The following is a 19,369-nucleotide window of genomic DNA, read 5'->3' as shown; positions in this document are numbered from 1 at the left end:
GAATTTTCAATTAAATAATCAAGATTTGAATAAAGTGCAGACATTCCGTTTTAATTCAATCTGAACCAAATATTTTACATTCATTGTTTAGGAATGACAATTATTTTTATACACAGTCATATCAAACGCTGAAAAATAATTGAACAGTTGACTGTCAAGCAGTTTAATGACCAGGTGAGGCCTGTCCCCCTGTTATTTCATGACAAATGAAAGATTTGTTCCATTTGAAGCTATTTCAAAGTGTTGCATTTGCATTTTATGGCTTTTGATTGTTATATTTTAAACATGAGGTCCAACAAGATGTCAGTGCACATGAAGGAGCCTGAAGGAGTAGCCAAACAATCAAGCAGCAATCTGGTTCATTCAAAACAACTGGGCATCTCAGCAACAGCAAAAGACAACAGAAGAAAAGTGCACGATGCAAGAAATATTTATGGTTAAGGAAACTAACTTTACAAATCAATATAACCAAGTCAGAAACACGCTCAAGGAGGTAGGTGTGAGCGTTTACAACAAGGTGCAAACCACTGGTTAGACTCAAGAACAAGAAGGTCAGACTTTAAAAGAAACCATCTACAAGAGCTGGAAAAAACCCAATAAAAGCATCCTTTGAACAGATGAAGCTAAGATGAACGTGTAGCAGAATGATGGGTGGAGAAAAGCTCGTGATCTGAAGCACATCATCTGTCAAACATGGCGGAGTGTATATGGATGCCAGCGAAGATAGGTTGTTAGAGTTTATTGATGATGCGATAGCTGATAGCAGCAACATCTTGAACTGTGGGGTGTACAGGGCTGTACTCGCTGCTCAAATTCAGTCAAACCCTGCAAACCGATTGGCTGCAGTTTCACAGTGCAAATGGACAATGACCTGAAGCAAACTGCAAAAACAACCCAAGAGTTTCACGGGGCAAAGAAATTAGATATTCTTCAACTGACAAATTAGTGACCTGACCTCAAACCAGCAGAGCAGCTTTTCAGTTAGTGAAGATAAAACTGAAGGCTGATCGACCCACAAACAAGCAGCAGCTTGTCTGCGGGTCAATTTAGCCTTGTCCTAAAACCTCTGTAGCCGACTACATGAAGAATTCTGGCTTATGTACCAATATGGATATTTCACTCTCTAAAAGTCTCTAAAAGTCTCAAAAAGTCGAAATCAGTTTGGCACAATCTGGAAAAAAACCCCACAAATATTTTTAAAAAGTATAAATCCAGATATTTAAATGTATAAAATCAAGGGCTTTACTCTATTAAGTAAAGGTTATTCGTTTAAAATGAACTTGATCAACACAGATCCATGAAGGTCTGTGGGAAAAGACATTCATTTAATGCTAAAGCTTAAAACAGCCTTTAATTTTTAAATTTTAATTTTTATGTTTGCTAATTCCTGTGAATTATTTTCTCACTCAGTAAAGATGCAGTGCTAATAAAACCCAAACTGTCACAGCTATGACTGCACAAATGAGCTTTTGTTGTTTGTTTCCATTAATCTTTTGCGGTCATTTGTTTGTATTTAAAAAAAAAAACAGCATAAACTGTAGGTTATGTAATATCAATATCTTTGCAAGCTCCTTTGACTACATTAAAGACATTAAAACTAAGCTGGTGACCATAATTTCTTGCTAATGTCAAAGCTTCAAAGTGTGTTTTGATTTACGTTAGACACAAACTCTATTAGGACACAAATGAGCCTCGTGGTTAACACGCTGGCCAATAGGGGAGATTTTATCTTCTCCATCATGACAAAGATCCTGAAATAGATTAGCGGCAGTGTCTCATAATGAGTAGTGCGAATTGCTCTGACAGTCCCAAGACAATACGCAGTCCCACAGCCTCATTCCATTCTAGTCTCACAGCAACGCAGCCACAATGAATCCCACTAAACACTCCACCAACGGTGAATCATGCTGCCATAAAACCAATATAAACATCAGAGCAGACTCAGAAATACGGTATCTGATGAAACGCTAGTGGCAGAGAGTTAGTGCAAACTACAAGGAGCTGCGGTCTGATTTCACACTTTGATTCAGTATTGCAGAAGTTTCCAGCCGCTCTACTCGTTAATTATGGATGAAAATCCTTTCATCGGGGCTCACAGAGAAAGCTGCTGCATTGTTTTTGCCTTCAAGTCCTGATGGGAGAACGCTCATCAAGTTTAAAAGTGAATTTCACTCCTGGAGTGTTGCGTGAAAGCCAAACCCTGCACAGAGGGGAAAACCCCCAAACAAGTGATCAACATTACAACCACTGACAATGATAGCAGCTCTCGGTAACACCGGTCATCTGTTGGGATACCTTAGGCCCTGACATTCATGCTGAGGTTAATTTTATACGTACCCACCCACCTTGGCATTGTTGCACACAAAGCACACCTATACATAGCAGCGGCATTCTCCCAGGAGGACAGTGCACTAAACCCCAAAACCTCTCAGGGCATTCATCTCGACTCAAACTCCCCAGATACCAATCCAACTGAGCATTCACAGGATGCAGTGGAACAAACTCCACGACCCGTCTGGCCCAAAGGATCTGTTGTTACTGTGCCTCAAGACACGCCCGGATTTCCGTGTCCAGGCCTTCACAATAATAGGCAGGTTCTTTTAATATGCAGATTAGTATGTCAAAACTCTGAGTCCTAATTATCAGGTACTATGTAAATCAGCATTTATTGATACCTTTGGTCATGTTTCTTTAAGTTCTGCTTTTTATTATTAAATTTATGGAGTTTTAGATGCCTGTTTGGGTGGTTTTCTATTCTAATGCTCGTTTCTTTGGCCTTTATTTAACTTCAGTTTCTATTTGAGTTTATTTCTTGTGTGTTCAGTTCCTTCAGTGTTTCCCTCTCTCTCATCTTTACTTGTCTCATACTTACCTCCTTGTCTCACAAGTGGCTGTGGCTCAGGTGGTAGAGTTATCATCAACAAATTAGAAGGTTCCTCGATTCCTGACTCCTCGGCCCATGTACTGAGACATCCTTCTGCTAGGTGACGAATCTGTATGACTGTTAGAAACCACTCAAGCATGGATAAAAGCACTGTGTGGAAATGAAACTTGAAGCAGAAAGGTGCTAGACCATTTACTGTTTCTTACTTCCTGTAAGGTATTAGGAACATGCATCTGTATCACGACTCCCTCGGTTAATTCTCATTTTACTTTGAAGGTTTTTTTTGACTTGTCTTGGTAGCCGGGAATCGGTCTGCCAGGACCTCCGCTCTTGGCTGCCACCCGACTCACGATGCACCCGACCCCTACGGTGCCTCCTGTGGGTGCTGGGCCTGCAGGAAGATGGGCCCATGTCCCTTTTTCGGGCTGTGCCCGACGGTGGGGCGTTGGGAATGAGAATCAGCACCTCCAAATGTGAGGCCATGGTCCTCAGCCGGAAAAGGGTGGAGTGCCCATTCTGGGTCAGGGACGAGACGCTGCCCCAAGTGGAGGAGTTTAAGTATCTCGGGGTCTTGTTCACAAGTGATGGGAGAAGGGAGCGGGAGATCGACAGACGGATTGGTGCAGCAGCTGCAGTGATGCGGACGCTGTACTGGTCTGTTGTGGTGAAGAGAGAGCTGAGTGTAAAAAGGAAGCTCTCAATTTACCGGTCGATCTACGCCCCTACCCTTACCTATGGTCACGAGCTTTGGGTAGTGACTGAAAGAACGAGATCGCGGATACAAGCGGCAGAAATGGGTTTCCTCCGAAGGGTGGCTGGCCTCTCCCTTAGAGATAGGGTGAGAAGTTCAGCCATTCGGGAGGGGCTCAGAGTAGAGCCGCTGCTCCTCCACATCGAAAGGAGCCAGCTGAGGTGGTTCGGGCATTTGATAAGGATGCCTCCTGGGCGCTTCTTGGGTGAGGTTTTCCGGGCATGTCCCACCTCATTTGAGGAGATGCAGTAATTGGTGCTTGTGCACAGGTCAAAATGTACAGTTACTGAATCACAGTGATGTCATGCATGTTAAAATGGTAAAAAGTATGTGAATATGCTGACTCGTGTTGTGATATAGTTTTGATGGAGGCAATTTTTGGCTCTAGAACTGCAGACTGACAGTTTCTGTTGCTGAAAACGAGACATCCCACAAACCTGACCGTCCTGACTGGATTTAGCAGGATTTAGCTTCTTCTGTTTTCTTTAAAGTTTAGTGCAGCACTGATTTATGCGTTTCACACAGCAGCATTCATTTCTAAGGATTTCCCTGGAAATCAGACAGACACAGTCCAGAGAAGCAGACTCACTGCTGACTGAACTCGATCGGTAAACAAGCCACTTTTGTAGTTTCTCATTTATCAACTGAGGGTTTTGTTTGAAAGACATATCTGCAGCCAAAGAGCTGGAGGTACCGAGAACACCGCTCAAAGGTCTCGATACGAGTATTTAAAACTAGAAGTCTTACACATATATACTGGATTTGTGAGGGATATTTTCTTTTGTTATTAGTCTGCACTCTGGTATTGTAGACATTATAAAGACATTATAAAGTTTAAAAAAATCTGCTCACACAGAGATTCTTCCATGAAATGAGATTTCTGGCCACCTCAGAAACCGGGTATTAGGGTAAAAGACTAACTGAACAAGTAATGGCTGGTTGAGTCGTGATAGCTGGCGCTCAAGTCTCGCTGTTTCATCCGATAAAGTGAATGGTTAGAAGTGATTTCAACCTGATCTCAAACTTGGTACTTTTGGTACTTGGTATCAAAGTTCAGGAGACCTTTTATCCAATATGACAGAGTCTGTGGAACTCTTTTTGACATTTTCTCTAGTGAATTCATTTCATTAATTTTATTTCTGTCTGATCATAGCAAAACAAGCAGTATTTTCCAAAAACAATGAAAAATACTAATAGATAAATAAAATTAACAACTAAATAAAAAATAACCCCGTTATATTTCAGACAGAAAGGGTTCAGGGAAAAGCAATTGCTTATATGTTGCTGTTTTTTTAAAAAGAAAATATAAAATAGCTATTAAATGCAATTTGGCAGGTCAAAAATTATATATAAAAGATTGGATTTATAAAGCGCTTTAAATTACAATTCCACTATTCATTCACACACTGGTGGAGGCAGCTACAGTTGTAGCCACAGCTGGGGCAGACTGACAGAAGCGAGGCTGCCATATCGCGCCATCGGCCCCTCTGAAGTGTATTGCCCAAGGACACAACAACCAAGACAGACAGAGCTGGGGATCGAATCGGCAACCTTCTGGTCACAAGCTAAGCTCCCAACCCCCTGAACCATGATCACCCAAGATTTATATAAATCTTAACTAATACTAGTGTGTTTAAGTTTCAGCATAATTCAGTTTGCCCATTTGTGCCCATCACTGGTTATTTTTTGGGTTACCATTAAGCAGTTATTTGTTCTTTTTAATTTTTGTAAGGCTTTTTGGACAGTATGGCTGCAGTATTGTAGATAAAATTAGTAACTCTTATATGATTAGACTAATGTTAATGAAGCTTATTACCTGTAGTCATTAGTTTAGCTGTACAGTCATGTGGCTTGCATATCAATTACTGGTCCGTGCCACCTGTGGTTAATAGTGCTATTAGTTTTCGTGTAGTGTTCATTGCTCTTTCATCTTCTTGTCTCTTCCTTAGGTTGACAGCCTATTATGCACTAAGCGAACACTATAACAGTATGAACCGGAGAGATCAGGTTTATATACAGTGACAGATTTTTTTTTTCATGCACACATGAAAAAAAGGTTGTTTAAACTCAGCAGTAATTTCCCTGATGGTCCGGTGCAGTGGAGTGAAAAGGGACAGATGTGGCCTGATGTTTCACAGGGAGACTGACAGCAACGTGTAGGAAGCAAAGAAGCATGATGAAGAGGGAAGGGCAGCATGTTGACATCATGGAATGTGTGTATGTGTGTGACTAGACTGAGCATGAGATACTAGCAGTCTGAATGTGTTGATGCATGTATGCTTACGCTCTGGCCTACTTTCTCACTGATGATGCTGCAGAAAAGAGAGCAGCAGGAGGAGAGGGAGTATCCCACAATGCCACGCTGCTCACCCCATGAGCCATGTGGATGGATAAAGGACGGATGGATGGATAGATGTCGGAGTCAGCCAAGATCTGCACACACTGAACGTGTTTACTGTCACCGCCCTCACATTAGCTCGCGCTTTTGAAGTTTTTAAACCTGTGTCATATCGCAAACAATAAAACACATAACTTCCGTGTGAGTATTTCGAAATAAATGTTTAGTTTTTTAAATTAATTGGTTAGTTGTGGCTATGAGGAACCTCGTGGAAGCCATTTAATATCAAATATGTACTTAACGTTTCAATGGATTTGATGTTAAAGAAGAAACTGTAAATAAATCACTAATATTAGTTATAATATAGTAGTTTTAAAGATTTTGAGCTTTAAAAACAATTATGTCATCTGAAATTTTAAATCTGCCTTTAACTTGTGGTAAAAAAATGCATGGGAATATGGAGCTTCTTAATGTGTAAAAAAGTATAAGTGCAGGGATTGATTCTAAATCATAATTATAATTTGTGCAAGAACTCACATTTTTTTAAAAAAAAATTCAGAATATTTTTGTGTTTGTCATTTGTTGTAAAATGTACTTATTAGGTATTTTCGGGCTTATTTAAGGGGACACTGGTCCAAAATTAAAAAAGTAGGAGAAGAAAGCGAAAGGAAACCTAGTTTAAACCTCTAATTAAAAAAAAAGGCGGGCACAAAACTATAGTAAAAAAAAACAAACAAGCAAAAAACCTTACTGCTCTATGTATAAATAACTATTTTATGACATAAAAAGACGATGGTTAATTTTTTAATGAATTATTATAATATTATTTTTTAAAATATCAAATGTCACATAAAAATGTTTCGTTTAAAAAAAGTTTGGGGGCTTTTATTTTGAAGACAAGTTTTCCCACTTCCTACCTGGCGTGCGTAGCTTGACGTAGCTCACTGCCAGTTGGTCAGGGGGCTCGTGAGTGCAGTTCGTTCTGCTGTCCAGGCGGCTGCGCGTGCTGCCGTGCTCGGCTGCAGTATATAAAGGCGGTCAGCGGTCAAAGCCCACACAGCCGCTCTCAGCGTTACGTTTTTTTTTTTAAATTTATTATCACGCCGGAGTAGTTAGACTCTCCTTTTCACCGCCTGCATCCGCGTCCTCTCAGTACCCGGAGGAGAGGGGGTCCAGCGCGGCGTGACACCGCGAGGAGCGACCAGCATGGACCCCCAAGCGAAGGATCGCACCAGCCCGGCGGCGGGGGGCTTAAGCGGGCGCCCGGCCTCTCTCGGAGCTGACGGGGGTGACTCGGAGTCCGGAGCCGGCTCGGAGGAGGCTGCCGTGGGCTGCTGCAGCGACACGTTCAGTAGCCTGCCTGACATGGAGCAAGAGACTCTGGAGGAGAAATTAAGGGGACTGGCGTTCAGAAAACAGACGTCGTATCGGTGAGTGGGATAGCTGGGAGGATGCTGGGGAAGGATACTGGTTCGAGAAGGATATGTTTGTGCATTTATTATGTCTTTGCGCCTATACTTCACTCTCCTCGTGCTTAAGTTACACGTTAAAGGCTAAAGCTGCTGCAAGAATTACACCCATGCTAGCTAAATCTTGTAAACATAAACACACACTGAGTGGTGCATACTTCAGCTCATAGCTGAAAAGCTAAATTCTCACATGTCATAGTTATGATAACCCTGCCTTGTCCCAGGCTGTGCTCACCATGCTGCTGTTGACAGCCCCAGCACTGATATGCGCACAAAAGCCAGGGCATTTTAGCCCCATCAGTGAGGGATAAAAACAATTTTACATACACAACAATGTGTGCATGTCCCTGTGGTGCTGGAACAGTGTGGAGGAGGGGGAGGGAGTGAAGCTGTATTGATTTGTGGTGTGTGTGTGCGTGCGTGTGTGCGTGCGTGTGCGCGTGAATGCCAGCAGCATCCTGACACCCCAGTGTGACTGGCAGCTGCAGTTGATAGTGAAAACTGGCCAGATCCCAAGTCCACACGTTCACACAGTCTATCTGTCTGTCTTTCTGTCTAGGCTTTGTGTTTATGTGTCTGCTGGAAATGATCTGTAGTTGGGGGTCAAATCAATCATTTCAGCTTGTTTGTGTTCGACTAACTTGTTTGTGTCTGATTTGGGGCAGTGTGATAAAGTGAAGTATAATTTTTACCTTCAGCACTATTAAATCTTTGCTTGGGAAAATTGATAAGAAAGGGTCACGACCTCTAATCTGGTGACTCTGTGCTCGTATGTACTGATTTGTGTCATGAAATTAATATTTTTCACTTTCAGATGTCGATGGCGTTCACATTTTGAATGTGGGAGGGTTTGCAGGAGAGGTTGAGTGAGTCATTTTGCAACTTGCACTGTCGACCTCACTTTGACTCGTAGATTTTAATCATCAAGTAAAAATGACTCTGTTTAGGGATTAAAAACTACTTAGTTAGATTGAAGGTCACAAAACAGCTTGGTCAATAAAACCTACTTTGATCAGTTAAGGGAATAAAATCTACTCTGATTAGAAAAATATCATGTTTTTGGGTGAAAACACACCGATTGCCACTTCTTTTTCTTGGTTTCCATGGTGAGACATCCCCTCCTATTGAAATTCATTCATTTTAAAGTTGTAAATCACATTTGGTCTTCGTCAACACAAAGAATAAAAACTGTAAATTAAAAATTATGGCTGCATTTGATAAATTATTTCTTTTTAAACCTGGGTGGAGGGTGGGGGTGGGGTGGGGGTGCAGGATAATTACTGTAAGCCTTTTATTGCCCCAGTAATTAATGACCCAGTCAGATTAAATATTCCCCATGTAAACACATTACAGTTGAATAAACCATTCCTTTTTTTTTTTTTGAGGAATGCAATTCATCTCATTTTAAAAAGTGCTGGTACATTATAATAATCCTATTACAATCCATTCGACAGATGATAATTACCCATTTTGTTGTTGTTGTTGTTTGGAGTGTGCATGATCTTTTTAAACAGTGTAAGGCAAAGACAACAGAGACTCACAACTCCTTTGTGTTTATTGTGTCATCATTTACGGAGTCTCTGTTCCGAGGGGAAACCATCTTTGGTTAAGTGAGGTTTCCAGGAGATTGTGTTTCCTGGGGAGTGCCGCAGCTGGCTTGCCTTTTTCCAATTTTATGACTGCAGGAGTAGTTTGTTGTGATAAAAGTGTTGCCTCAGTAGAAAATGCAGCAGTAAACCGGAGCATTGATGGGTTTGGTACACTGAACATATCAAACCCTCGTCTGCTTTATGGACTCTGGAGGAAAGGATGACGTCATGTGAAGAATCGTGTTCAGCCAGCAGAAGTCTTAGTTGGCAGAAGTTGTGTTATTATTATGTGATAGTCAAGGAAGTGGTGGTGTTTGATTATTTGCTCGACATGGATCCATTTTATTGCACTTAACTGAGTCAAATATAGCGAGTCAAATGTTCATAAGTAGTACTTTTTTTAAAAATGGTGTTTCTCCAGACATTTTGTGCCTGTGAGGAAGAGTCAGTATTTGAGATTTATTGTTCTGTAAAACAGTTCAGAGCTTGATCGGAACTATTTTAAGTCACACTTTTGGCTTCCAGTAGGGCTGCTCAATTAATCGAATTTTAATCACGATTATGATCTGGGCTTTCAACGATCATTAAAAATGACTGAGCCGATTATTAGCCCCTCCCTCATTTATCCGAGACACCTTAAAGGCCGGTCCGTGAAAATATTGTCGGGCATAAACCGTCCGTGGCGCAAAAAAGGGTGGAGACTGCTGATTAAGAGGACCCGAGGGAAGCTCAGAAAGCTAAGCAGAAGTTATTTGGAGAGTGACTGCCGTTGGTTGAAAAGAGTTTAAAAAAAAAAAAAAAACTTCAGTGGTGTTGCACACTATTTTATATTATTTTTTTAAAGTCATTGTTAACCCTTTAAAGCCGGTCAGAGCAGCACGCTCCGTTTTGCGTAACTATTTTTAAATCCCTGTAGAACCTGAACCGTGTAAGCTAGCGCAATAATTTGTTTTGCATATGAAACCGGAGGAGCTGTACTTACATCTGATGCCATCAGCTTGTCCTCGGTCACGGTTTCGTTCCACATATAGCTTTGCAAAAACTGCATAAAAAGCGCTTGCAGGAACAAAAGCATAATATTCCAGAAACACGCTTTGCCGTTCCTATCAGCTGTTCGTAACACTTCCCACAGTGAAATGATGCACCTGCTGTTTTCTTTGCAAATTTGCATCATAGGATTGTTTTTTGTTTTTCCTGCAGTATATAAAAATTGCTGTATCTCCAAAATAAAACACTCTTCCCTTTTACAGAGATTACAGACAGTTCAGAATGCTGCAGCTCGCATTCTAACCAAAACCAGCAAGTTTGCCCACATTACTCCTGTCCTTGCCAATCTGCACTGGTTGCCTGTCAAATATCGTATTCAATTTAAAATTTTGTTGTTTACTTTTAAAATTACTAACAACACTGCACCCAGCTACCTTAAGGACCTTTTAAACCCTTATGCTCCTGCTAGGGCTTTAAGGTCATCGTCACAGTTACTGCTGGCTCAGCCCAGATCTCGACTTAAGACTAGAGGTGATCGATCGTTTGCTCTTGTTGCACCTGTGCTGTGGAACAATCTCCCGATTGGCATCCGGGCATCTGATTCTATTCATTCTTTTAAATCACAGCTTAAAACATATCTTTTTAAACTTGCCTTCTCCACCTTTTAATTGCTGGTTTGTTTGTTTGTTTGTTTGGTTGCTGTGACCTATTGACCTCTTGTATTAATTCCCTCCTATCTTTCTATTGGTGTCTTTTATTATGGTGGTACAGCTTTTATCTTGCTATTACCCATGTGCTGTAGTCATTCTTATTGGTAGCTTTTATCTATGAACATAACTCGTTATTTTTTATTTTTTTTATCCGTTATCAATGTTTGAACCTTTTATTGTTTTATGTAAAGCACTTTGGTATGCCCAAGGCTTTTAAATGTGCTCTATAAATAAAGATTGTTGTTGTTGTAAGACACTCAAAATAAATTTCCTGTGGTGGGAAACTATTTTTTGCAACTTTATTGTATTTAAAGTTTTGAGGGATAAACCTCTTAAATTTCTCCAAGTAGAAATATATGTAAACAAAACAAAAGCGATTTTCAATTTTTTTTGTAGTTTATTGCACTTTTTTGCAATTTATGTAATTACTATGGACTTAATGCATACATATTATTAAAATATGGGCTATAACAGTTGTATTGATGTATAGCAACTTGAAATGCTCCCACAAATGGCACTACAGCATGTAAAAAAAATAAATAAAAATAATATAAGCTCTGGTGGACTTGGTTCTATAGTAGGTCTTAAAGGGTTAAATAAATATCATCAAATAATCGTGATCTCAATTTCAGTGAAAATAATCGTGATTATCATTTTTGCCATAATCGAGCAGCCCTAGCTTCCAGTGATTATGAAAACAATTACCCCATGGTAACCAATGGTTGCGAGGGAAAGATTGGTTGGGGAGTGTTTGCGGGAGGTTGCTTGCTCTCGCTGGGTGAAAGTGGTGCACCCAAAACCTTCTTACGTTTGCTTTGGTTGCTCCTAGATAGCAGTGATTAACTTTTACTTTGAAGGTTTCCCTTTTTCGTCGCCGATTTTTTTTGGTTTCACTACTGCAGTTAGTGAGGGTTTACAGATGCAGTGGTGTCTTCTGTGGAAACTAAAGGTGAATGTGATAATCTGATTGCGACTAAAGAAAGCTCAGGGAGGTTTTTGATGTTATCACCATTTTTTTTGGACCAGTTTAACCTAGCAACAACTGGTCAGAGAATAAACGTTTCCCCTAGGGACCAGCAGTTTCTGACTCTTCTCTAGGCCCGTGTAATTGACCAACTTGCTCGCTGTTAGGTTCAGCTCTAGCTGAGATGACTTCGATAGGTAAAACCCAGCAGTTTCCATAGAAGAACCTGTGGAAGAACTACTACCGGTACTTGCTGCTTTTTGTCTCCAGATCTCTCAGGACCCATTGAACTGGCCTGCTTTAAGTGATGCACAGCAGCTGGCTGTTGTCTTGGCAAAGGTGATAAGATCCCAACAATTTAAATGTGAGACAGTTTAGTTTAGTAAATACACAATTTTCCATAGCCTGTGAGTAATTCTGATCATAATTTTTGCCAAAAATAAGGAGTTCCTACTCTCATTAAGTAATGACCTGTGGTCTGCCATACTACACCAAAATAAGGTGGTGTAGTCCAAGGAGCTGGCGATTGTTTAATTTAAAAATGCAACATTTTTTTACGTAAAAAGAAATGGGAACAATTTAACTGTGTTTTTATTAGGTTATTAGGCATTAGTTACCCTGTTTTCATCTGGTTAATATACTAATACAGTTAGTTTATACAACAGGAACAACTGACGAGTACTTGTAAGGTTATCTTGTGTTTTATAAATGCCGATACCCTTAAAACCTGTCATTCATCAACAGATAGTTGTTGGTGTGAGATGAAATTTTGGCAAGTGTGATTGCTCTTTTATGATGATTATCAGACACTTGGCTCAAACTTGATTGAGTAATGCAACTAGAAACCAGAAGATTTACCCAAACTCTGGCCTAGATATTCTACATATATAGAAATGCAGATTTCTCTGTATAGAGATTAATATATACCGAGTATATTGGAATATTACACCGGAATTGAGAGTAAAAGTTCTGGGAGGAAAGTGGAATGACAAAAGATGAACCAAATAATGACCTTGTCCACCCTGTCCCTTTATAGCTGCTTCCAGTAGCTGTATTCAGTGCTCATAAACTGTAAATGGCCTCACTGGAATCCCTAGTTGGATTATTTTTGTTTGCAAAGCAGAGAATTTGGCTCATGTTACTCAGCCACTGTTTGCTACTGTGCACCGAGTATTTCAGAGAAGAAGAATGTGGAAATGAAATGCCAGATGGTTAGAAAACCTGCCATTTTTTTTCTTTTTCTTTTTCTTTTTTTTAGTTAATGAACAACTTATACTGTGTATATGGTACTCTTTGCTGGAATTTCACTTATTCCTTAGCATGATGTTCTTTTGTCACATCTGAAGTTAGAACAGTTTGTTTCTTTATTGTATTTCTAATCCACCGCAGTATGTCGGTCGTATGTTTGGACTGGAAGAATACAGTCTGGTATATTTAATTACGCCAAATAAATCTGCCTTGTTCTATCAACACGACAAAGGCAGATTGGCACGGCGGTTAACGTGGCGTGTCTTGGGTTGTTTGGACCTTTGACCTTATTGGATGAGGCTATGATTAATCTGTGAATTTTCTGCTTCGTGGAATCAGCCATGATGTGCAGGAAATGGAATTAGCCGGTCAGGGGAGATGGTTTGTAAGAAGGTGGTTTACATAGCTTTGAAGTGGCCAATGCCAAGAAGTGAATTACCATATGTGGCAATATGAAAGAGCTGAGAAATTATGCTGTTGAACATCAAAGCCAGCGTGTGTGTGAGTGTATGTGAGGAGCTGTGGTATTGTGTGTTTATGGCAGCATGAGGCACGTGTAACTTATCTGCCAGACATTCGTCACACTTTGTCTGTGTGTGTGTGTGTGAGTGTGTGTGTGTGTTCCCAGAATGCTGTCCCTCCTTTTATCTATTCTTAGATGTCTCACCCATCTGCCTGCATGACAGCCCTTCCTCTGTCAAAAGACAGCGGCTTTGTGTGTGTCTGTGTAGTCAGTGCACCGGTTGGTTTGTAAGACATTACTTTAATTAGCTAGTCAGTCAGCCGGCTGGACACTCAATCTGTAAGTGAGTCAGTGACATGTTTCTCCAACCACTTCCTGGTTATCTGTGACAGGCAGTTGGTCAGCGTTGCATTTATAGATTTTTTGGATTATCTAGCTGTCAACACAGTTGGCATTAGAGCTCATAAAATTATATAAACCCGCTACAGTTCCCACAACCCATAAAGCAGAGCCTTAGCAGAGCGGCAGTTGTGCTCATAGCAGCGAAATGAGACTCTATCTCCTCTGTCCTGACCTCACAATGACCCCACTCCATCCCTGTGCACTCTTTCTGAAGTCCTAATGTACTCCAAAGCCCATATATACATGCCTACAATATTTGCAGTCTTCCTGGAACACTTTATTAATTATGCCACAACTGACTGATAGCCACATTGAGATTAGATATAAAATATTAATTGCAACTTAGAGCTGCATCATAGTTGAAATACGTAGTGGGAGATATGTATTGTAAGATGATGCCATTAGAGATGCTGGGGTTTTTCCCTGCACCATTAAAGAGGTGTTAGTCAGAGCCAAAGGACAGTAAGGGCAAAATGATTACTAGTTTTTTAATTATGCTTTTATTTATTCATATATAAACTATATATTTTTTTCGAGTAGTCTACTCCCAAAGACTAATTCTCAGCCTGGAAAAATCCCTGGATATGTAACCCCTAATTATCCTCTAATGTTTCTGGCCAGCGGCATGTAAATGTTCTGTGTCTGAGGCTCACCAAAGAGCAAACAGAAAAGGCAAACCTGTATTATCTGCACAAGATAGCTATTATGTTATCTGGAATGACAGTTTTAATTTAATTTGTCCTTATTGTAACTTATGAGAACATTTGAGAGAGAACTCACTGATAAATCTGTGAAAAAAGAGCACTAAAGGATAAGATTTACAAATATGAATGGGGGAAAATTGCCTCCGTGTATGCAAACAGTCTCCAGTACAGAAGAACGTCTGTGGTTTTGAAGAGAGGGGGTAAAATGGTACATACACAGATACATTCTGATGCTAAATCAGTGTCTGTGTTCACAAAACAATCTCTGTTTACTTTATTCTGCTGAACTTACAAAGTATCTACGAATTTCGCTCGTCTTTTGGTGGTCTCTGCGTGTTGTTTTTATATTCTTTAAATGACTTTAAAATAAAGTTTAGTATAGATTTGAATTTGTTGAAACTGTACTGGCTGATCTGAAGAGTTTTCATTATATATATATATATATATATATATATATATATATATATATATATATATATATATATATATATATATATATATATATATATATATATATATATATATATATATATATATATATATATATATATATATATATATATATATATAGCAGCTGGATAGCGTAGTGGTTAAACTACACGCCTTTGGAACAGAGGATCGCAAGTTCGATTCCTGCCTGGGGCGTCTGTATCCAGTAAGGGTCCTAAGGCTAGACCCCCTATGCTAAGCAAGCCTACCGCAGACATGAGCGAGACAGATAAATATGAAGGCATGCCGGCTCGGACGTCGCCCGGATCAACAAGGTCCGCGTCAGGTGTTGAGGAACCAGGGCACCCTGACGAAAAGTGGGCTACTGGAACAAGAAGGCATCGGTGGGCAAGGGACGAAAACAGGGCGTTGTTGGAATGCTACTACGCAAGTAACCCCGGCGGAAGGGGCTACATGAATAGGATGAGGGACCTATGGATTCTTCGATACCCAACATCCACAATGACGGCGAAACAACTAGTAGCTCAGTGTTCCAACATTCGAAAGAAGGGACTGCTCTCACAGCTAGAGATTGACGAGGTACAACACAAATGCTACGGCAAGGAGGAGTCAGGACGCCAGGTCAGGGGGGAGATATCATCACCCCCACCCGAGATTGGGTACATAGCCCCAAGTGCGATAGGAGAAGGATCATTGAGTGCGAGAGGAACTGACCTGAAAAATAGGATCATGGCCAAGCTTGAAACCTGGATCCCCCGTAGCCGGTTACCAAGATTACGTGAAGTACCCTCAGAAGGTCTGCTAGATGATGTTAATGCAGCACTACGGGCAATACCTACAACCACGGTTACCGACACTAACAAGCTGATCTACAATACGGCAGCAGTGATCAGTGAGATGCTTGGCTACAAGTTGAACAGCCACAAGGGGCAGTACCCTCCATGGAGAAGGAGGCTAGAGGGCAAGATCAAAGTAGCACGGAGGGAGGTTAGCCAACTAACAGAGTTGCAGAAAGGTGCGACAAATAAGGTGCCTAAGAAATACAGCAAGCTGTCCATACCTGAGGCCTTGGAAACTGCCAAGCAAAGACTCACAGCCTTGGCCAGCCGCTTGAGGAGGTACACCAGAGAGATAGAAGGCAGGAGAATAAACCAGCTGTTCTCCACAGAACCAGCAAAGGTGTACTCTCAGTGGCAAGGGAACAATAAGAGAACAGCACCACCAAGGCTGGAGACGGAGCAATACTGGAAGAGCATATGGGAGAAGGATGCAACCCATAACGGCAATGCTCAGTGGCTAGTGGATCTGAGGGCAGACCACAGCGACCTCCCTGAACAGGGTCCAGTAACCATCACAGTGGCAGATATCCAAGAAAGGGTCTCCAGTATGAAGAGTTGGACAGCACCAGGGCCCGACATGGTTCACGCCTACTGGCTGAAGAAGCTGACTGCACTCCACGAGCGTCTGGCAGCACAAATGAACCAGCTGCTAGTTAACGAGAGACACCCGGAATGGCTAACCGAAGGTCGGACGGTCCTGATCCCCAAGGACCCCAAGAAGGGACCGGTCCCCTCCAACTACCGACCAATAACCTGCCTCAGTACTACATGGAAGCTCCTGTCAGGCATCATATCGGCTAAGATGAACAGGCACATGGGTCAATACATGAGCGGGACACAGAAAGGAATTGGCAAGAATACCAGAGGCGCAAAACACCAGCTACTGGTAGACAGAACAGTCAGCCGAGACTGCAAGACCAGACTGACCAACCTGTGCACTGCCTGGATTGATTACAAGAAGGCCTATGACTCAATGCCCCACAGCTGGATACTGGAATGCCTAGAATTGTACAAGATCAATGGGACCCTAAGAGCCTTCATCAGGAACTCAATGGGGATGTGGCGTACAACACTAGAGGCCAACTCCAAGCCCATAGCACAAGTTACCATCAAGTGCGGGATCTACCAAGGAGATGCTCTGTCCCCACTGCTGTTCTGCATAGGCCTGAACCCCCTCAGTGAGATCATTAACAAGACTGGCTACGGATACCGACTATGGAACGGAGCAGTTGTCAGCCACCTCCTGTACATGGATGACATCAAGCTGTATGCCAAGAGTGAACGAGACATCGATTCACTGATCCACACTACCAGGCTATACAGCAATGACATTGGAATGTCGTTCGGACTGGAGAAGTGTAGTCGGATGGTAACAAAGAGAGGGAAGGTAGTCAGAACTGAGGGGATTGAACTACCAGAAGGCAACATTGCAGACATAGAGGACAGTTACAAGTACCTGGGGATCCCGCAGGCAAATGGGAACCATGAAGAGGCCGCTAGAAAGGCTGCAACCACCAAGTACCTGCAGAGGGTCAGGCAAGTCCTGAGGAGTCAGCTGAATGGTAAGAACAAGATCCGGGCCATCAACACATACGCCCTGCCCGTGATCAGGTACCCTGCTGGGGTAATAGGCTGGCCAAAGGAGGAGATAGAAGCCACTGACATAAAGACAAGAAAGCTCCTGACCATGCATGGAGGGTTTCACCCCAAGTCCAGCACCCTGAGGCTGTACGCTAAGCGGAAGGAAGGGGGCCGGGGACTGGTGAGTGTCAGCACCACAGTCCGGGATGAGACAAGGAACATCCAAGAATACATTGGGAAGATGGCCCCAACTGACCGAGTGCTCAGTGAATACCTCAGGCAGCAGAAACCCAAGAAAGAGGAGGGAGACGAGGAACCATCATGGAAGGACAGGCCCCTGCACGGTATGTACCACCGGCAGATAGAGGAGGTGGCTGATATCCAGAAATCCTACCAGTGGCTGGACAAAGCTGGACTGAAAGACAGCACAGAGGCACTAATCATGGCAGCACAAGAACAAGCTCTGAGTACAAGATCCATAGAGGCTGGGGTCTATCACACCAGGCAAGACCCCAGGTGCAGGCTGTGTAAAGATGCCCCAGAGACAATCCAGCACATAACAGCAGGGTGCAAGATGCTAGCAGGCAAGGCATACATGGAACGCCATAACCAAGTGGCCGGCATAGTGTACAGGAACATCTGTGCCGAGTATAACCTAGAAGTCCCGAGGTCAAAATGGGAGATGCCCCCAAGGGTGGTGGAGAATGACCGAGCTAAGATCCTGTGGGACTTCCAGATACAGACGGACAAAATGGTGGTGGCTAACCAACCGGACATAGTGGTGGTAGACAAACAGAAGAAGACGGCCGTAGTGATCGATGTAGCGGTTCCGAATGACAGCAATATCAGGAAGAAGGAACACGAGAAGCTGGAGAAATACCAAGGGCTCAGAGAAGAGCTCGAGAGGATGTGGAGGGTGAAGGTAACGGTGGTCCCCGTGGTAATCGGAGCACTAGGTGCGGTGACTCCCAAGCTAGGCGAGTGGCTCCAGCAGATCCCGGGAATAACATCGGAGATCTCTGTCCAGAAGAGCGCAGTCCTGGGAACAGCTAAGATACTGCGCAGGACCCTCAAGCTCCCAGGCCTCTGGTAGAGGACCCGAGCTTGAAAGGATAAACCGCCCGCAGGGGCGTGCTGGGTGTTTTTTTTTTATATATATATATATATTAGGGATGCAACGATATTCGTATCGATATTGAACCGTTCGATACAGTGCTTTCGGTTCGGTATGCATATGTATCGAACAATACAACATTTGTAATTTATTTTATCAATTTTCCTTCTGACGATGCTGTCTGTGTTGAGCGCTCAGTGAATCTGTGTTCGACTACTCCGCCTAGGCTGCACTGTCGAGCGCAGATCCACTGAGCGCTCAACACAGACAGCATAGTCAGGAGGAAGAGCACAGGGCAAGCTAGCGAGACAGAAGTTAAGCTCTCAGCAACATGGACCTCCCCCACCCTCATTCAGATCTGGCGTTTGGAATTATTTTGGTTTTCATGTGACGTATGACCCTGAAGGTAAGCGAGTCATGGACTAAAGTAAAACAGTATGTTGGATGTGCCATGCAATGCTCAATTACATGGGCGGGAGCTAGTGTGTTAGCGCAGTTAGCTCGTTAACGTGTTGGCCGTCTAGCCCCATGCACGGAGCGATCGGCGGTAGCTCGTTAACGGAGATTTGCCGTGTTGTGGCGTTAAGGTCATTTCAACGAGATTAACCTGAAAGCACTAGTGGGAACACAACAAATATGACTGCACATTTACGCCGACATCATCCTAGTGCAAAGACAAAAACAACAAGCATGCTACTAACTTTAGCCGAGTCATTTAGACAGCTGTTAGCACATGATTCTCCTTATGCTGCTGAGAATATAGCCCAGAAGAAGCGTATAGTATAGCTTTTATTTTGGAAAGAGCCATTTCTCTGTAATAAACTCTCTTTTCCAAAGATGAGTGATTCCTCAATCAGATACAGGGCTTGCAATATC

The 19,369-nt window shown here is 42.3% G+C and overlaps 1 protein-coding gene across 3 annotated transcripts in view; it reads left to right on the top strand.

The window, feature by feature from the left end:
- Positions 1 to 6,937: 6,937 nt before the first annotated feature.
- The window catches only part of dgki (diacylglycerol kinase, iota), a 112,011-nt gene continuing 99,579 nt past the window's right edge, over positions 6,938 to 19,369 (top strand). For all 3 annotated transcript variants that reach the window (XM_085385979.1, XM_085385980.1, XM_085385978.1), the window contains exon 1: positions 6,938 to 7,403. In XM_085385979.1, coding sequence (XP_085242105.1) covers positions 7,180 to 7,403 — 224 coding nt within the window. In that variant the 5' untranslated portion in view covers positions 6,938 to 7,179. The remainder of the gene's footprint in view (positions 7,404 to 19,369) is intronic.

The sequence above is a fragment of the Rhamphochromis longiceps genome, linkage group LG17 (assembly GCF_057381845.1).
Source record: "Rhamphochromis longiceps isolate RC_006_pf linkage group LG17, R_longiceps_female_GT1.1, whole genome shotgun sequence".
Classification (NCBI taxonomy): domain Eukaryota; kingdom Metazoa; phylum Chordata; class Actinopteri; order Cichliformes; family Cichlidae; genus Rhamphochromis; species Rhamphochromis longiceps.
This window is presented reverse-complemented; position numbering and strand designations above follow the sequence as displayed.